The 20,510-nt window shown below is 41.6% G+C and overlaps 1 protein-coding gene across 2 annotated transcripts in view; it reads right to left on the reverse strand.

Annotated features, from left to right (window-relative positions):
• The window catches only part of SH3BP5 (SH3 domain binding protein 5), a 72,543-nt gene that overhangs the window by 42,612 nt on the left and 9,421 nt on the right, over positions 1-20,510 (reverse strand). For both annotated transcript variants that reach the window (XM_090046406.1, XM_090046405.1), the window contains exon 3: positions 6,429-6,557. In XM_090046406.1, coding sequence (XP_089902532.1) covers positions 6,429-6,557 — 129 coding nt within the window. The remainder of the gene's footprint in view (positions 1-6,428; positions 6,558-20,510) is intronic.

Here is a 20,510-nt window from a genome sequence, read left to right on the forward strand (position 1 = left end):
CTGGTGTTGGCTGGTGTCATTGTGGAGCCACTGGCACGGCTGTTTGAGAACTCGTGGTGCTCAGGCCAAGTCCCTGAAGACTGGAAAAGGGCCAATGTGGACCCTATTTTCAAGAAGGGGAGGAAGAAAAAGCCTGGCAACTACAGGCCAGTCAGCCTCACTTCTATCCTGGGGAAGGTCTTTGAAAAAAGTATCAAGGGCCACATTTGTGAGAGCCCTGCAGGAAAAGTGATGTTGAGGGGTAACCAGCATGGGTTCATGCAAGGCCAATCCTGCCTGACTAACCTGGTCTCTTTCTATGACCAGGTAACAAACAGCTTAGATGGGAAGGAGGAAGTCAATGTCATCTTCTTGGACTTCCAGAAGGTCTTTGACACAGTGTCCCACCCAATTATGGTGGGCAAGCTGAGGGACTATGGCATTGACGAATGCAGTCACACGGGTGGCAAACTGGCTCCAGGGCCACACCCAGAGGATGGTGGTGGATGGGTCGATGTCGACCTGCGAGCATGTGGGCAGTGGAGTCCCCCAGGGCTCAGTCCTTGGGCTGGTGCTGTTCAACATCTTCATTAGCGACCTGGACGAGGGTGTGGAGTGCACCCTGTTCAAGTTCACTGATGATACCAAGCTATGGGGTAAAGTGAATACACCGGCAGGCAGGGATCACATCCAGGCAGACCTGGATAGGTTAGAGAAGTGGGCGGATCTGAACAGGATGCGGTTCAACAAGGACAAGTGCAGAGTGCTGCACCTGGAGAGAGGGAGCCAGCATTATGGTTATAGGTTAGGGGCAGAGAGAGATCTTGGAGCCATGATTGACTCCAGGATGAATATGAGTCACCAATGCGACAAAGCAATAGGCAGAGCCAACCACACCCTGTCATGCATCAACAGAGGCATCACTAACAGGTCCAGAGAGGTCTTACTCCCCCTCTATGCGGTGCTGGTCAGGCCACAGCTGGAGTACTGGGTCCAGTTCTGGGTGCTCCACTTCAAGAGGGACGTGGAGAACCTGGAGAGGGTCCAGAGGAGGCCACTCGTATGGTTGAGGGCCTCCACGGCCAGCCCTATGAGGAGAGGCTGAGGGACCTGAATCTCTTCAGTCGCTGCAAGAGGAGACTGAGGAGGGGATCTTGTGGCTGCCTACAACCTTATCAGGGGCCACCAGCAGGGACTTGGAGAAAGCCTGTTTACCAGGGCCCCCCCTGGAGTCACCAGGAACAATGGCCACAAGCTGAGGGAGGATAGGTTTAGGTTAGATATTAGGAAGAACTACTTCACTGTAAGGGTGGCCAGAGCCTGGAATAGGCTTCCCAGAGAGGTGGTGCTCTCACCTTCCCTGGAGATCTTCAAGAGGAGACTGGATAGGCACCTGGCTGGGATCTTATGACCCCCCCCACCCCACCCCCAGTGCTCTGCAGGGGGTCAGACTAGATGATCTGTCTAGGTCCCTTCCGACTCATTGATCCTATGATTCTCCATTAGCTTCTCAGGTACTACCTGGTTAAACAAACATTTCAAGCAAAAGAGGTCAGTTGGTTATTTTACTACAACCGTGCCAAAAACCATTGCTTTTCACTGGCTCTGTGGCAGGCTGCCAAATATGAATATAAGTTTGTCAGTTTTGCTGACATGTCATTTTTCCTTCTCAAATCACTCTTCCTTCACCGTTTATCAAGCTACACAAAACCATCACTCCTTACCTTTACAAACAAAAGCAAGTGGGTTTTGGCTGTTAAATGCGGAAAGCTACTACAATTCTGTTACTTGTAAGTGCTACCAATGTACCAGTTGGCCATCTATATAGTAACTAGAAAAAAACTGGGATGAAGATTCAGTTACTCAATGTAGGGCTGTTGGATCTGGACCAAATAGATGTTATCAAACACATTACCTAAGAATATTTCAAACTGGGCCACTACATTTTTGCCTACCTAACCACCATCGTTTCTACAGCATGAACTGAATGAATTACTCTTCAGTTTCCATTATCCTCATAGTCTATGGCACCAGGGGTGCATGCCATAACATTCCCACTCTAGTGAAGCAATCAACATGCATATTGTTTCTGATGTACTTTGATGGATCTTTTGCAATAGAAAGCTGCTACATAGAATATAAGCCAAGAATATTAAAAAGGATCTGGCTATGGAGATGTGTCATCTAAGACTACTTAAGAGGAAACAAACATGCATTCATTTCAGTTATCTTTGCTGTGGGCACAGGAATCTCAGGGGGCATGCTCCTCTCCCTTCCCTCCCCCCACCCCAACATGTCGCTTGTGCCCTCTGCCCCCACAGACTTACCTGGTGGGAGCTGCTTTCCACCACACTGCCTGGCTGCCATGTGCATGTATGCACACATGCTCGCACGTGGTGCCCTCCTTTGAAGGAGAAATCCACATTTTTCATGGCAAACAGAAAACCTGGATCCCTGGTAATAATGTATGATGGACCGCAACAAATGGCAGTGGTGACCGACTACCAGGTGATATTTCCAAAAAGCCCACTAAAAACAAAAAAACCCAAACAACCACATAAAACAGTAACAAAATGGAGGCTGCTATCATAGCCAGTTTCTCTTCTGAATACAAAAGACTGGAGAAAGAGAATTAAGCCCTTTTACATGCTCAGCTTCCTAGGCAGTATTTCCCTCACCAAATGCATGCCTCATTAAAATATATATTTTAATAATGAATATGATTGTAGGACATTGCACAAAAATATTTAGTGCTCATCCCTTTCACATATGGTGAAGGTTTTATAGATCCTAAGAGTTTGCCAGTCTACAGTGAATGCTTTGGCGATGACTAGTTTCTGTCCCAGCTCTACTAAATGGACAGGGAGTAGAAGATAAAAGTCCTACCAACCCAGGAACCATCCTCACACTGTAGGAGAGTTTCTGGTCTCCAACCAAGCTGATACTTCTCTGCCCTGGCATGAGAAGATGTTACAAACCTCTCACTTTGGACCTTTATTTGTTTCAAGTTCACAAAGTTTTCCAGCCAGTGCACTATTGCACAAAACAGAATAAGAAAAAGGACAAGAAAAGCCTCAGTCTCAAGCTGCCCTAAAGGATGTATTTACCTTCACCTATAAGCCTGGTACTTTTAAAGTTTGTACTTTAAAGCTTCATAACACTTTTAATTGGTCTCACCTTAACAGATGCAACACAAAATGTTTTGCTAGAAGAACCATGCTGGTGCATTACTGAAGCCAACCTTCTTGGTATGACTCAACACAGTTGGCATCAAGACACCCAGCTTAAAGGAGGCAAGAATTCAACACTCTGAACCTGAGTTACTTGGGACAACTTTGTCATTTCAGCTAATCTAACTGACAGTAAAAGCCAGATCTTCATTCCCATACATTTGTAATTTAGACTTCTCCTTACTGAGCAATAAATAAATATGTTAGTGCTTATGTGGGTGGCACAGAGTAGTTTGGGAGATTTTTCTCTCTCCCCACACATACTTTAAAAAATAGTTTGGGAAACCACATTTTTAACCACATTATTTCAGCTGCAAAGGACCTTGTGCTTGAAAGTTCAGAAAGAACTATACCGTATTTGAGCAAAAAGAAGGCTGAAATAAAAACTTAAGTAGGATATTTCTATATTAAAAGGTAATTAGAAAAATATGAAATGGGAAGTGCAAAAGATAAGAATCATTTTGTCACTTCAGCTGCCAACGCATCTATGCAGTTTTGAGAATCAGTTTTAAAAATATGACAGAAAGACAAGGCATGTTTTCTACCTAGTTTACAAAGTAACTTTTCTTGTAAATCTACCCATGCCGTCACATAAGATCTAGAATTTTGAAAAGGGGGGAGCAGATGGTATGGTGCATCATCACATACAACACATTTTTCCCCAGGTAAAAAGAAACTAGAAGCTTTACTAATATGTTAGGGGGCTACAGCTGTATTATTCAGTTTAAGATTGAAGCAAAAGCAAATATAACTTTATTGGCATGTGCATTAATTTGCTTATTATGCATTATGTATTAAAAACCACAACTAGGCAAAAATAATCAAAAGATGTTGTTTCATTAGTCCTGTAGTCATCAGAATTAAATGTACATCTCTCAGATTCATAAGGCAAAAATCAAGCCTTCCTGACCACCTTGACAGTGCAATCCAATGACTCATTGAAAGTTAATTCCATACCTGAGTTAATGTTTTTAGTTACAGTTGAAAACAGTCTGCAGGGCTTTGAAATAGGAGCTACATTAGCAGGAGCTCCTAAGACAGCAGCATTGTAGAAGAAAGAATAGTTTGATAAGGGGAACATTAAGACCATTAAAAAAAAAAAGGAGAGAGGGTTGTTAATACCTGTGGAACAGAGTTTACAGGGAATCAGGTAGATTTCAATGAGCCATGGAGTCACGTGACCCCCTTCACTACTGCCTGGATAGAAATGCTGCTACCACTGGCAGGAAGTTTGTTTTAAACTTTGGCTGGATCAGAAATCAAAGGGGATGCAACTACACCACTGCATCATCCTCTGTGTAAAATTCTATACATAATGTGAACACTACTGTATTCTCCTTGACAGTAAATATTTTTATGTCTCAAGACCTTAGCCAACAATCATGAGAAATCTCTTTTGCTCTGTAGCTGTACAGTTTTTAGCTCAACAGGACCTCACAATGATTTTTTTTTGTGGTGATACTGCTTCTCTTGAGCAACAGCACACTAAGAGAGCTAGAAGTCCACCAAAAAGAGAGATGGTGTGTCCTACAGCTAAATAAAGCTGAATGGCATTAGCATCCAGATGAGCAAGAGATCTGGAATAAGGGATCTTTTTAATTTAAAATATTTTAAGTATTTTGAAATGTACAAATTATTTATTTTGGTGGAATTACAAAAACATGCTTCATCTATACATTAGTCACATGCTATTAAATGCAACAAATACAAAGTACACATACACTCAAATGACTCTCAGATCTTGTTTTGTCACCACCAATCTCTTGTTCCCTGCTGCACTGCTGTTTTGTTAAGTCTTTTCTCTGGTGTTGTCTAAGCTTTTTGCAGCAGAGATCACATCTATCTGGCATCTACCACATTTTTAAGCACATAAGCATTCTGCTTATAAACACAACTCAAATTTTTGCCTCCCCCCCATCTCCTAGCCTGACCACTAAGCCTACTAAACCCATCATTACTATTCCAACCAAAGCCTTGATGCCAAAGTCTTGCATTGGTAATTAACACAGATGTGCTATTTATTGCGCAATTGTCTATTTAATAAATTTGAAGTTGTTGTTTGGTCCATCTCCTGTGCTTTATCCACCCTTGCCTTTTTCCCCTTGACAGAAAACATGGAGGACTTGCTACCTTCTTTTAAGAATGTATTTCATCTTCCCTTTGTATATTTTCTTCTTTCCTTGCTTTCATTCTCTCTCTCCCCTTCTGCACTCCCAAAAACGTACCTGATCTACTTTTTATATTAAAAAGGAGTCTCCCCTATCATTCTCTTCCTCTCTCACTTCCACTCCCCATTAACAGGCATGGCCTTGAAATCAGAATCACGCCTGGCTCCTTTCTTTCTGAATGCTGACACTCTGCTCCCTATTTCATTCCCACCCACATTGAGAGTAACTAGAAGAGAACCATATGGGTTGGTCTCCTCTCCAGTTACACAAACACACAAACTGAAATTAGCACCTGGTCTGGTCGTTTGCCAAATACTGTCCCCTGGCTTCTTCAAAGAGAAGTAGATGCCTTGCACTCAGTCACTCACCCCCTGTATAGCCACTGCTCTTGCACCCCTCACCTGCCACAGACAAGTGGGTTTTACCTGACCCAAATGAAGTGAGCAATATGTATTGAGGTACCTAACTTTAGACACCCAAGTTTTACAGTTGCAGGCAACATGAACCAAGTGATACTGCACCACAAGAAGGAGGATTCACTGCCTACTTAAGAGTAATATATTTTAGGTTTCAGCAAGAAAAATCAGGACAGAGTTCTCTTGGTGACAGGGCAGCAGAAGCAGGATTGAACACATCCAAACCCCTTCAATTTTTGTAGCTCAGCCACTTAGCATTTAGATCTCTTTTTAAACGCAAGAAACAGAAATCCAAGTTGTGTAATTGGTTTTGAAGCAATTACAGCTGCTGAGAGGGGGGAGCATGAGTGGGTCTTTAGTGTCTGAAAGGCCATCATTAGCAGAGGAGAATACAATATGCCTTTTAACTACTGATGTCTTGTGCCCTATGTTGTTGCTTTTGGACTGAAGCATCCACAGCTGCCGGGGGTGGGGAGAATAGAGTTCATCATCAATTCATATTGCAAGCATGCAACTCCACCAAATGTCTATGCTTTGGACACTATTAATAGCAACATGTAACGCACTCCATCCATATTTCACAATTAGTGTCATGCCTCTATGCAATACCAGTGTAAGCTTAAAAACTCTCTCACCTGCCTGGCTACTCTCCGGGCTTCCCAGTAAGGTTTAGAGTCTTCCACAGCTTTTCCAATCTTCTTTGCCAGTTCATCTAGTTTCACTGTAGCTTCTACCAGCACTGAGCGAAATTTCTGGCGGGCATCCTGCAAGAGATTAAAAAGACAGAGAAAATTGGAAGCTTTCCACAATTCAGTGTTTCCCCCAATCTCTTAATATCCACTTTAAAGATGTTGTTTAAGGTTAAACAGTGAACTTTGGACAGATGCTGTAATTAATACTAAGTTTGAGCTATTCAGTCATGGTAGTGTCCAGTACCCAGAACGGCATCCAGAAGCTAACAAGTTCGGACACCCTGCATGGAGCTCTCTTTAAAAACCAACTTTTGTGTCTGTAAGCCAAACATCCTGAAAAGGAATTTTTAACAGGGCCATCCTTTGGGAATCAACTACCTGGAGAGGTCGAGATCAGTATACCAAGTTCAGTGGAAGTTCAATGACAAAATACTAAGCCTATCATATTATCCTCTAGTACTAATGGGTCATTCAGATTCCCACTCTGTTCTAGAAATCTAGAAATGTGGGCTCAGACTTTTGTTTTTATCTGTCCACTGAAAAGGATATCTCCTAGTATTTATTCAGATAATTTGGATAGCTATATGTGTTTATTAAAGAACTATCCAATTGCCCATCAAGAATGACGGGGGGCAGGAGGGAGCAAGTGCCTCCCCTGGCCCCACCATCACTGTCAACGTCACAGCGCGCCCAGTCCTCCCCCACCCACATCAGGCCCACTCAGGGATGGGAGAAGTGAGCTCAGGGCCAATGCTGAGGAGGGGGTGGGACAGGAGTGGGCCCGGGCCTGAAGGGGAGGGGGAGAGGAGACAGCCACAGCTGCATCACACCAGGCCTACTGGTCTCTTTCCCTCCCCACCCTGCCGCGGGCCAGCTTTTCCCCCCAACTCAGGCCTACTCCCCGCCCCACATTGGGCCTGAGGCTGCTCCCCCCCTGCATTACCTGGAGGGAGCAGAAGTGGGGGGTGCAGCCAGCTCTGCTGGCTTTGCACCCCCTTTCCATCCGCTCTGTTGCCCCCCCCCGTCCCGTGTCCCCAGCATCATGGCAGCAGGCTGCCTTCGGTCAGAGAGTGAATAAAGTATTATGGACTGACAGACAGACTTATGCTTTTATAATATTAGAATTTAGAGCAGAATCCTGATAACTTCTTGAGCACCTTCCTTTTGTATGTGGGAGTTAGCTCACAAGGCAACTAACATCTGAAAGCCCAATCCCACATTATGCTGGAAACTTTCACCTGTTATTGACTTCAATAGGAACCAAAGCCACTCAGTTCTTTGCAGTTTCAGACCCAAATGATATTTCCCCTATAAGGACACTAATTCACAGTATGAATGAGAATTGAAAAGACCTGCTTTCCCAGCAAGAAAATACTGGAAACATTCAATCTGGCTGTGCTGTAGTTCAAATTAAAACCCCTTTTTTTCATTCTAACATTCATCTTTACAATAGCTGAGAAGAGCTTTCAATTCCACAGTTTTCTACAACAAAGGCCAATCTTTTCAGATCTATTTTCTATCAATTAGAGAAGATGGCTTCTTACCATTCAACTGTGATTATTTTATTTAAGGAAAACTCTTCCTGTCACTCACTGATGATTTATATGTTCTCTTTGTACCAAGCCAAGGTGATTAGAACCTCTCTCTTATCCCACTGGCAATTTTTCTTTTTAATAGAATGGGTCCAACTCCAAACTCAGCATCCAGAATAATTCCTAAACTAATGGCATTATTACAGAGTGACACACACGTCATTGAAATTGGAATCTGACCCTATATGTAAAGAGACCAAGAGTGATGGTCACGTGGATTCATGACAAACTCTGCACTTCTAATTAAGGAGACAGATTCAGGCACACTACTAGTAACATTTTGATTAACAGAGCAGCTGGCTGGGAGCAGTGCTCTAATTAGGGGTTGGAATTTTTTTCTTCGCCCCTTTTGAAGCAATTGTTGAGATTTCTAGAACACAAAACTGTTTATTTATTGCCAGCATTAAAAAACACTACACCCTAACATTCAAAAGTTGAGTTAGAGAGACAGAGAAAGAGAGAGAGAGAGGGGAGAAAAAAAATATATATATCATAATATTGGACCGATGAAGGAATGCATTCCAGTATATCCAATTTCCATTAGTATTTTAGATAACACTGATAATCGACCAGGATCAATGGTATAGTTTTTGCCCCACGCTAACAGCTTTGGTCTCTTAAAATGTATTGTGGGGTATTTACATATTTTGTTACGTAACAATAATTTACATGGATCATACAGGGGAAAAAATGGATTTAAGCAGAGCTGTTGGATGCAAGTGGCTACAAAGTGTTGGATATAAGGAGTTAACAGTTCCATTTGATTTTACAGATGAGCTGATCTAGCTGATCTCATGTCAAACTGTATCCTGAGATAATAAATGTTCAAACATGTAGAAAAAAAGAAAACAAAACATATTTGGTGAGTCTATGAATTAGAAGAGTTAAACAAATTAAAATGCTTCTAATTAAACAAATGGATTGCATATAATTCCATGCTCAAAACGAGAGGTTCACAAGAACCTGAAATGAACTGTTTTAATGACAAAGATGAATTTAGTGCAATATTTTTTTTTTTTAAATGAGCAAGGCACATTCAGTGAAAAAAAGAAAAAAATGCACAACAGTTTTCTGCAAGGGCAAAATTGATAATTAAACCCTTATTTATAAGTAACAGCATCTGTTGAATTGTTCATTTTTGCCTTCCCCAGATTTTTAGGAATGGAGGAGGGGTGTTAAGGAAAAAAAGGTGAGACATTTTTAATATGAAGAGACCTAAATAAGCAACTAAGCCAACCATAATTCCAGAAAATACACACCTGGAAGGAAAAGACCTCTCAATGGCAACTTTTTACAATTACTAGCTAATTTAAGTATTGAGGTGGTTAGTTGTGTTAGTCTTAAGTCAAGCAGAAGTGACTGGCAGGGTGAGTGGCACCTCAGAGTAACTGGCTCGGGGGGCATGAGAGTTTTCATATGCAACAATCTACTTTGACAAGTGCTGTGAATGGACATCTGATTCATAGGTTCATAGCTGGTAGGGTCGGAAGGGACCTGAGCAGATCGTCAAGTCTGACCCCCTGCCCTGGGCAGGAAGGAATACTGGGCTCATATGACCCCTGGTAAGTTTAAGCTCATATGACCCCAGCTAGGTAATTGTCAAGCCTCCTTTTAAAGATCCCTAAGGTAGACAGCCAGCACTACTTCCCTTGATGTAGTATAGCAATACCTATGAAGCCCATGCCTCTTTGAACCTGTCAGTCTCCAAGGTGCCACCTTCTCTACTTTCTGCCTAGTCCACATCTTGAAACCTTTCCCAGTTTTATTCATGTTCTGATGATATACTTCTGTCCCACAAGAAAGGGAAGTGATTGGTCTCCAGGTAGAATAAAACAGAACACGGAATAAAACATAACTCCCATTGGAAGTAAAAGTGGCAAGAACCCACAGATATTCAGTGAAGTATATCCTAGTTACTACATTATAACTTAAATCCTAACTGGCACCTTAGGCATGTAGTTTGCCAGCATTTAAACAAGTGTTTAAACTTTACTCACGGGAGTAGTCTTACTCCGGTCAACAAGTAATTACACAAATTACTAGGACTGAGGTCTTAATGGAGAGTGGAGAAGAGGGGAAATTATGACTCCCCACATCTTTTTTAAAATAATTGCCTACTCTCTTACTGTCCAAACTTTTAAAAGCCGTTATCATCAGACACCTCATTTTTAAAACCATCCTCAAGTTACTCCTTAATAGTAAAAGGAGATCCTAATTATGCACATTTAGTTTTCTTCTGAATACTAGGATAACCTGACACTCCTCTTTTTGTATTTCAATCACTAACGAAGGGTCTTAACCATTTTCATCACACAGATGCATTGAGTTAGATCATACCAAGGTAATGGCAATAGAGACAAATATCCAACAAGGCACCCATATCTCCCAGAGAAGTTACCACCATCCTTTTCCCCTCCGCTAGTTCTGCCTACTCTGGTGGATCAAATCATTCATACTGAATATATTAGATAACAAATTCTAGCCTTTTTGTTCCTGAAGCTGTCTGCATCCAAGCTGAAGAGCCTAAGTAATGTAAAATTAGTCCATTCCCTTTGGCAGCTTCTGCACCCAGGCACTATGACACTTCTCCTATAACTACAGGAACAGAGCTGGCCCATACAGTGACAGACTGACATTCTGCAGAAGTGCCATCTCCTGATGTCAAAACTGAAGACAGCACAGATGAGCACTGTGCAAATATACGGGAAGGACCAACTGAACTACTGCAGCTGCAGGATCCACACCCCCCACCTATTTTAGCTCTGCAGTAAGTTAAACAGAAGCAAAAACAGATGCAACCCGAACAGGATGTAGGAGGTTTGCTCTATATATAGTAGGTGTGCTCAGATCTGTGGGGTGTCAGGACAGTCCCGTAGCAAAGGCACTGGCCACCAACTAAGATACTCACTTGCTTGTTGTCACAGATTCCTGGTGTGAACCTGAGCAAATCACTTAACCTCTTTGTGGCTTCGTTCCACATTGGTTCATTAAAATTCAAAGTACTGACATATCTCACAGGAGCATTGCAAAGACAGATTTATGAAAGATCACGAGGCATTTGAATACCATAGTAAACGGGCCATAAATCTTAGGCCATTAACTTAGTAAACTTACTAAGTACTGCCCTCACACACTGTATTGTAACCAGAGAGGTGCCTCCTAACCTGGAAGGAGTGAAACTGTGTCCATACAGCACAAGGGAACTAATCAGTTACACCATTCAGCAATGCTAAAACCACTTGTAATGCCTTTACAGTACAGCTCCCCTACTTCCACTTAGGAGCCAGCACAGATGGGACCATGTGGCATACTTGGAAGTGCTGCTGCCAGGCACAGTGAGGTTACTGTATAAAAAGAGCCTTGGAAAGATGTCTGACAGGCTTGCTATGTGTACCAGAAAAAAACTCTTCCTCACCAATATTCCCAAATTATCCCAATCTCACAACTATGATTCACTATCCTGTGAGTAGATGTGTTTTGTATTTACTTTGTCCAGTGCTACGATACAGTTTCTGCTTTGTTTATACTCTGTATCTAACGTCCTAAATATGTGTTTGCTGGAGAATAGAAGGGAGACAAACTCTGTAATACTGCAGTACAGGGGCTTAGCAACAATAGTACATCTGAGCTCTGTAAGTTGGATCAAATCAAATATTTGGAAGATTAAGGATTCAGTCCCCTTTAAAACTGCCTTTCAGTTCCTGCTTTTTAAGTATATATATGTATAAGTAAGTGATTTCCCACCGTTAAATGTAGCCAGTTACACTAGAAAGTGAGTAGTTTTAGGTACTATTCGGGCCTGAGTCACCCTGACCATTTTTGTGGTTTAAAAATACCGTTAACATATCTTTTCCTCTCCGGTGCCAGCGTGAAAGTCCCATGTACAGAGTGAACTATAATGGGAAAAAACCATGAAACTGACTGTGCAAAATGCTGTCATATGCACAAAGCAAACAATAGTCTTTTTATGTGTTAACATGTAAAAAAATGCATCACTTGGAGACCATGAGAAGAGCTCTGCCACCCAAAGCAGATGCAAACTGAAGAGTGGTCAGTAGCAGGAGAAAAAAGACCAGGTTGGTTGTGAAACAAGATTAAAGAGCAGAGACAAGTGTATTGAGGGGACAGGATGACAAAAAGGGAAGTTTTGGTTCTCTAGTCAGGATGTGTGATGCAGGGACTTGAATTTGTAGGTCCCAGGTTACAATGAAGAGAAGAGGGCATTGTATATTTTTTGTTTGCTTCTGGACGTTCCTGGTTGCCAAACTGGTTGGAAAGGAATTTTTCCCTTCCTGTTGCAACAGGTATTAGGGGCTTTTTCCCCAAATCTTCCTGACAAGCATTGTGTGTTTACTGCAGCCAAAGCTGGGGATTTTGACTGGGCTGAGCCAATGCTCTAGCTGGGACTTCAAAAACTCTGAGGTTTCTGGTTAATGGGTCTTGTTCTGCTGATCAGTCTTGTTCTTGAGCACCGCATTTGTTTTCAGGAAGGAATTTTATCCCATGGACAAACCAGCATGAACTGGAAATGGGTTTTGCCTCCTTCTAGTTGGGATCATGGACCACTTCCCTTAGATTGTTAAAATAAATGAAACCAGTGGTTTTCAAACTTTTTTCATTTGCAGACCCCTAAAAAAACTTCAAAAGGAGGTGCTTGACCCCTTTGAATTTTAAGTGTACGTATTCACATACTTTTGATTGACCATAGTCATCTTTTTTCAGACCCCTTGGACAGTCTGCAGACCCCCAGAGGTCTGTGGACCACCAGTTGAAAACCACTGTTTTAAACAAATTACTTCCTGACTTTGCAGTGGCAAGACTTTGGAAATATCCTTGTCTTCCTGCTTTACCTGTGGGAAGTTAAGATTGGTTTTCAGTGTTTACAGCCATCATGCCTGTAGTTATGCCACAGTATTGTTTATGCTGTTTTCACATTATACCAACACTCATGTATGATGATTTAGATAGGGATGATCTAGCCTACAGCACTGGACTAGGTCAGTAGGAGCCAGGAACAGATCCAGGGGACACGCAGTGGTGCAGTTGCACCCCCTTCAATTCCTGGTCCAGCCAAAGTTTAAAACAAACTGCTGGCCAGCAGCAGCAGTATTTCTATTTAGGCAGCAGTAAAGGGGGTCACGCAACTTAATGGCTCATTACAATCTACTTGATTCCCTGTAAACTCTTTGTTCCACACGTGTTAACAACCCTCTCTCCTTTTTTAATGGACTCAATGTTCCACTAGTCAAATTACCCCTGCTTCTGCAATTCTGCTGTCCGTTAGCAGCTGCTAGTAACATAGCTCCTATACCACAGCCCTGCAGACTGTTTTGAAGTCTAGCTAAAACACTGACTCAAGTATGGAACGAACTTTCAGCGAGGTATTGGATGCACTGGCAAGGTGTTCAGGTAGGCTTGATCTTGTTTTATGAATTTGAGAGATGTATATTTAATTCTAATGACTACAGGATAAATGAAAGAATCTCTTTTGATTATTTTGGCCTAGTTTGTTGTGTTCTTTAATACATAATGTATGTTATAGCAAATTAATGTACTCCAAATCCAATAAAGTTATATTTGTTTTTGCTTTGATCTTAAACTAAATAATACAGTTTCTATTAGAAAAGCTGTATTCAGCATATTAATAAAGCTTCTAGTGTCTTTTTACCAGGAAAAAAAGTATGCAGTATTATATATGATGATGCACCAAAACTTCTTCAAAATCCATGGTGGGAGGGCCAATATTTTTGGTAAGTGTGCCACAAATTACTCCTGCACCCTTCTCTGAATGCCCCTTCCCCTGACTGATCTGCTGCTCTGCTTTCTAGTTCTTTTCCTGTGCCCCCTGCCTCATCTCCTGCTTTGCTTTTTGCCCAATCTGCCATTGTGTTATCTGTCCCCGGGGAGTCAGCTCTGTGCCATATACAGAGGCTGTCCATGCCCCTTCTAGTACACATGCTACAGACTGGCCACCCCTCAACTAGATGATCTCCAGGTCCCATCCAGCCCTGCATTTCTGTGATTCTAACAGCAAGTAAAAGACATTCCAAATAGAAGTGTAATGTTTAAAACTGATAATTTCTAATAACTTCAGATACTTTCTCCCTATTTTTCCAAACAAAAACAGAGATACAGAAAGAAGCTCTACAAAATCTAGTTCCTATCACCTGGACAAGTGTTAGCACCTCAAATGCAGTTAGAGGAAGATACTGTTAGCACACTGTGGGCCAGAAAAAGACTGAAGCTGGCAGGGGTAACACGTGCGCATACCAAATGAAAACAACTGTAATTTACTCTTTGGAGGAGTATTTCTGTGGGTGGGATTATTTATTCTCCTAGCAATTTCCTACTTGGGATGCCTTAGTTCTCTTCTCATCCATCCCCTGCCCAAAAGGCAGATTCCAAAACTGTAGTTTTAGGGAGCCAGCCAGTTTTGTACCCAACACATGCTTACGTTGTAATACCCATTTATGAAAAGCAGATTGTTTCCAATAGCTTACTTCTGAGCAGCATTCTGCTGTTGAAATACAAAGGACCATATTCAACAATAGACCATTCATACAAAAGCACTCTGTGTTTCTCTTCCGAACTCGGAAAGAAATAAAACACCATTTTGCAATTATGTAGCACCTGTCAAAGGATCAAGTATGCTTGTTTTTCCCTTTCTGACACATATGCCATCAAGTGAGGCTTAGAGAGAGATTCTGAAAGAAAGGAAAACCTCTGCTCCCACCTTCACGAAAAGTGAATTTTCAAATGCAACACTCTGAAAAGCAGACGTTAAAATCTGTGTTTTTGTAGAATTTAGCATGAAACAGCTAATGGAAAAAGGGGAAGCAAATCAATTCACTTCTGGGTTGTTCAGTTTCATCTGGACTTCCTATTTTACAGCCTTATGGGCTATATGCTACAAGATATGTTCCCATTAAAAAAGTATAAGTTTCCAAGAGCCATGAGAAGCATTCATTCAGTTTTACCCTGCTACAGATACATAACAATTGCTATCATGTTCAAGATCATAGCTGTACAGTTAGGCAGCTATTTGAAGGTGCCCATGAGTTTTACATGTACCCACTCTACATGTGCACTCGGTGTTTGTGCATATATGCAAATATTCTTAACTTTAAAATCTGGTTCAGAGTGGGAAGGGGACACCCTTGTTCTCTGCATTGGTATTTGATTATATCAGTTAGAATGTATGGATCCACCAGGGACTTAGAAAAGAAAATGCCGGATATTTGGAGAAATATTCCACTTAACTTCATAGAAAGTCACCCGAAAACCCCTTGTCTTGCCACCCAAAAATAGGTGCTTGGGAATCACAACTACTATATCATTCAATGGATAGGCTTAGCAGTGGTCCCTGCCTATAATAAGATCTTAGTCCTGAAAAAAAAAAAAAAAAAAAAAGAAAGGATAAGAATAAAACACTTCTTTGATTAATTGCCTGTGCTAGTGACACATTTCTGCTTCAAGAACAAGTCAGCCTGAAATACTCTTTTTCTCACTTGGGCAATGGTTCTTTCCCAAGCCGGATTGAAGAAAGAAGGCACTCCTTTCTTATACATGCTCAGAAACGTGTTGCTGAAGTGCAGATGTCTAGCCACCGTCTTCACTGCAAACGTGGATTATCAAGAACAAGCTGGAATAGGTGGCTGAAGATTAAACTTAAGCTTTGTTATCTACAGTTCCAAGCAAACTGTCAGCACATGCACAAACAAATAATCATCCTCGTTTTCATCTATTCCATAACTAAAGACAGGTAAACTTTTCCCAAATCCTAGTCACAGAGAGCCATGAGTCTCTGTGCTTCATGCTTACAAGGAGACAGCTGACGGTACCCAACTTGACAGGGACTCAAGTTATAGTCACTGAGTTCCCACCCTGGTACTACTGCTTAAATTCTTGGAAAATGCTGCAGATGACCACTGATAAGAATGCTACTGTCCCTAGAGTCACAAGCTCTTACAGTATTATTGTATATGCTCTGCATGTTAATGAGTCTGCCACAGCTGACAAGGCATTTTTCTAAAATGTGGAGGATTGGTGTTAGAAATATTATTGAAAATGCATTATCAATAGTGTTGTTAGAACAGCACAGCTGCCAGCTCTCCCTGGTGGGAGGGGGAGGTTGGAGGAGAAGCTACTAAGGGCTCTTTGTATTAAGGTATCACTCTCTCTCTGTTTTGCAAATTTACTATTTCTTTGTTACAGTAAAGCATATACTCCTTAGCGTTCTCATGCAGATAAGAGTAAATTGCAATTTTTAATGGTCCTGTCCTTGGGCAGGGAAGGTTTGAACTTTTGGAAACCTAAAGTACTTTCTGAGCAGGCGCAATTAGCTAATGCATATAAGCCTATCCGCCCCGCATACTTAAGTAGTTAATTATAATGCACATGCGACGGATGACGTGACGTCATTTCATATATGTTTGTATGAACCGGAAATGAGATGTAAGAGTTCCTGCTTCTGCACACGTGCTCAGGAGAGAGGGGATAAAAGCCAGCTGAGAGTTGTCCTCAGCAGTTGGAGTGATCCTTTGTTTCCGCTCCAACCCTATTTGCAAATATATACCTTTTGTGTTGCTAATGGAGTGTGTCTGAGACTGAGAGTTCTTCACCTCCCGAGAAACGAACCGCAGCCATTTCTGCAACATTGGGATGGCTGATTCTGGTCTAAAATCTTGTATAGGTCCCTCCTGAAGAAGTCCAACGTTCCCCACAAAAAGCTGTATATACATTTTCTCTCCCCGTGTATAAAAAAAAGTTACTGGCAAAAGGTTCCCCCGCACACGCACACAATTCAAGGCACGAAATCTAGCGCTCTAGCTTTTCATCTTTGGAGAGGAGTTCAAGTGCTGACAGATTTCATAAATGAAAGCAAATTTCATGATGTGCACCCTAGTTCTTCAGTTGTACACAGTACAAGCCAACATACTGTACATTTCAGGATGACTGGCAGTCTCTCTTTGAGAAGCCCAGGTCTAAAAATAGCAAGGAGTCTTGTAGGTCAAAATTAGAGGACACTGGTAAGCTTGCATAAAGGAGCCTGTTATATTACTGGCTTGTAACATGCATGGGTGAAAGCAGTGCTATTAATCTCTCCTTTTCATGGAGCATTAATTCCCCCACAAATTTTAAAAGACACTGACAGGATTATTTTTGGTATGGCTGTAGCCTTTACTACAGGTACAAGCAACAATAAAAACTGTTCGGATTGTAGGGTTATTTTATTTATGCTGTACTGCTCATGTAGCATTGGTATTATCATGAGTCAGTTATAGTAGACATGTATGTTTAAAATGGTGTCCTTGACATGCTTCCTAGTATTAACACATTCATTACAGTCATTTCTGGGGACAGAAGGAAACTAATTCCAAACACCAGGAAACAAGTCAAAACAATAAAGAGAGCATTGACATGTGTTCATTCAACACAGACTTCTGTCTCTGCTTTAAGATGCTTACAAGAGTTTCCCCCATCTTTTTGCAGACGTTTCAAATGAACAGAAATAGTAGAAAAGCCAAGCATTAAAGACCTTTATGGTCATCCTTAACCCTATATCAGTAATACTTAGTATTCCACTTTGGACCAGATGAGTTTTAGATTTTAAATCAAAGAGTAATCAAAGTCTCATTAACAGGCAATACATTAGTGCAGCACATAGCTATCAGCAGCTTGGTGGCATCAATAAGACTCCAGAAGCCCTGATGAATGCACTATGAATATCATTAGGTCAAGATATTTCTCTTGGGTTTAAATGAGGTAGGTTGAAAGAGCAACTGGTACAATTATTCATAAAATTATTTACTACCTAGCAGAATGGATGAGAACATACCCACCCACCCACATAAGACTTATAAATCCATACCATCATATGCTTGTTTGGATAAATATTTAATTTCAGTGGAGTTCCAGAAAAAAGGCCTAAATAATGTTCAACTGCCAAAATAGACAAGATGCTTTAATTGCCACTATGAAAAGCATGTATACCACTGTCTTCTACATCAGAAATCATCCATATCACTATCATGAGCTAAACACCTCAAAGCAAGACTGGCTCAACCCCTAGCCAGCAGAACCATGTCATCCAGCCCACAGGGATCCCTGTGGTCCAAAAACTTGGTGGCAGTAGAGTAGTGGCAGCTAATTACCATTCCCCTGCTGCCAAATTTCCAGGCCCATGGACAGCTTCAATGACATGGCCCAGCATCCTAAACTGGTCACACAGGGGTATGCAGGGCTGGGCTAAAGTGGTGCAGGACCCGATTCCAGTGCATGGGGCCAGGCAGAGGTGGCACAGGGTCCAAGCCAGTCCGTGGAGCAGCCCCATGCTATGCTTCTGATCCATGAGGCCAAAGTTTTGAGCGCCACTGCTTTGGACCAAGTTAACCCTCTGAGTTAAAACAGCTTTTCCCAACCAGAGTGCTGTGGCACAAAAGGGTGCTGTCAGAAATGAACAGGTGTGCCGCAGAATTTTGCCATGGCAATGAGCTACAATAGGTATGAGGATGGAGGGATGCCTTAACAGGTGTGCCACAGAAAATTTTTATTAATGTAAGTGTGCCTTGCGCTAGAAAAGGTTGGGAAACATTGAGTTAGAGAACACTACTATTTCCATTTTATAGGTGTGGAATTGAGGCAAAAAAATTAACGACTGATTTTTGGAGCTAGTTCTTACCTATAACCTCCTTTACAATCATCAGGGACTGTAGTTGGTCAGTGCTCCTGAGCAAGTCACTTATAGTCTGACTTCTTAAAACACAACCAGTTACAAAACCCAATCTCATACGACCCCAGCCTGACCCTTACCCCTGAAATCCATCCTTCATGTTTATGAAGAGGATATTAAATTACACAACAAAACATTTCTACTGAAGTTCCTAAAAGAAAGGATACTCCACTAAAATTCTCAAATGGCCTTTGCAGATTATTTTGTGAGTGTTTAGACACAGTGAATGTTGTTAGTGACACCACTTAAAAGATTCATTTCACCACATGTCAAGTGACCTTCTAGTGTTGACTCAACTAATAAAAAATACTCTACACTCCAAAATTAGGCACTTCCAATAAGGACAAGATTTGTTCGTCTGTCTGTCAGTGTCAGGAGGACTCTGCACAGAATACAGATCCACCTGCATGGATCCAAAAGATCTGGACTTAAATATACAAAAGGAAATAGTCTATAACTATCGCACAAAAAAGGAGACTAGGGAAATTGTAGACCCACTGCTCAACAGCACGGATGAACTATTATCAGAAGACATAAAGAAGGCAGAGTTGCTCAATGACTACTTTGCTTCATCTTCACAATGACAACAACAATGAACTGTGACCCGACAGCTACAATATTAGTATAAACAAAGAAGGGGAAGAGTTGTTGATTGTGGTAACAGCACATCAGAGCGCTTTTGAGAAATTAAATTGAGTTTAGGTTGTCAAAGCCTGACAAAATATCTCCCTGGGTACAGAAATAAATCTTGGAGCCACTAGCAATAATATCTTCAGCCATGGATGACAGACAGGTTCTCAGAAGACTGGAGAGAAGCTAACAGAGTCTAGTCTTAAAAAGAAGAAAATGGAAGACCTGGAGAATTACAGATGGGATTAGCCTGACTTAAATATGCTAAAGTAACTTTTCAGAAGTTATAAAACAATCAATTTCTGAACCACAGGAGAAGAAAGGGGTGATCACTAGCAGTCAACATAAACTCATTAGGAACAAAGCATGCTAAACTAAGCTGATAACCTTCTCTGACAGAGTAACTAGTTTGGTGGATTAAAGAAAGAAGTGGGCATAATATTACCTGAATTTCAGAAAGGTTTTTAACATAGTCCCACAATACATTCTTGTAAGTAAACTGAAGAAGGGTGGGCTAGGGAGAATTACTGTATGGTGAATACATATTGCTTGAATTAACTGCAAGCAAAGAATAACTATAAAAGGATCACTGTTAAAATAACATGATGTTATGATGTTAACACACAGAGGGGTTCTTCTGGGCCCAACCGCCATGTACTTTTTTACTGCTAACCTGGATGCTGAAACAGAGAGATTACTGATTACGTTTGCATAAAACTGAGAGGGCTTGCAAACACTTGGGAGGACAGCAAAAGAAATCTAAATGATCCTACTATATTGGAGAATTGGTCTAGAAAACAACGAAACTGAAATTCAACAAAGAGGAGCTCATCCTCCTGCTCAGTGCAAAGAATTATGATGTCACTGGGATAACGGAGACCTGGTGGGACTCCACCCATGACTGGACCACGGGTATAGAGGGCTATACCCTGTACAGGAGGGATCATTGATAAAAGGGGCAGGGGTGTAGCTCTCTATGTGAAGGAAAGCTACATGTCCCTACAAGCTGATGTTGGCGACCAGCATGGACAGCTAGAGACCCTCTGGGTAAAAATTCATGGGGAATACGGC

Source organism: Crocodylus siamensis, chromosome 5, assembly GCF_052110815.1.
Source record: "Crocodylus siamensis isolate JL-2025a chromosome 5, ASM5211081v1, whole genome shotgun sequence".
In the NCBI taxonomy this organism is placed as follows: domain Eukaryota; kingdom Metazoa; phylum Chordata; order Crocodylia; family Crocodylidae; genus Crocodylus; species Crocodylus siamensis.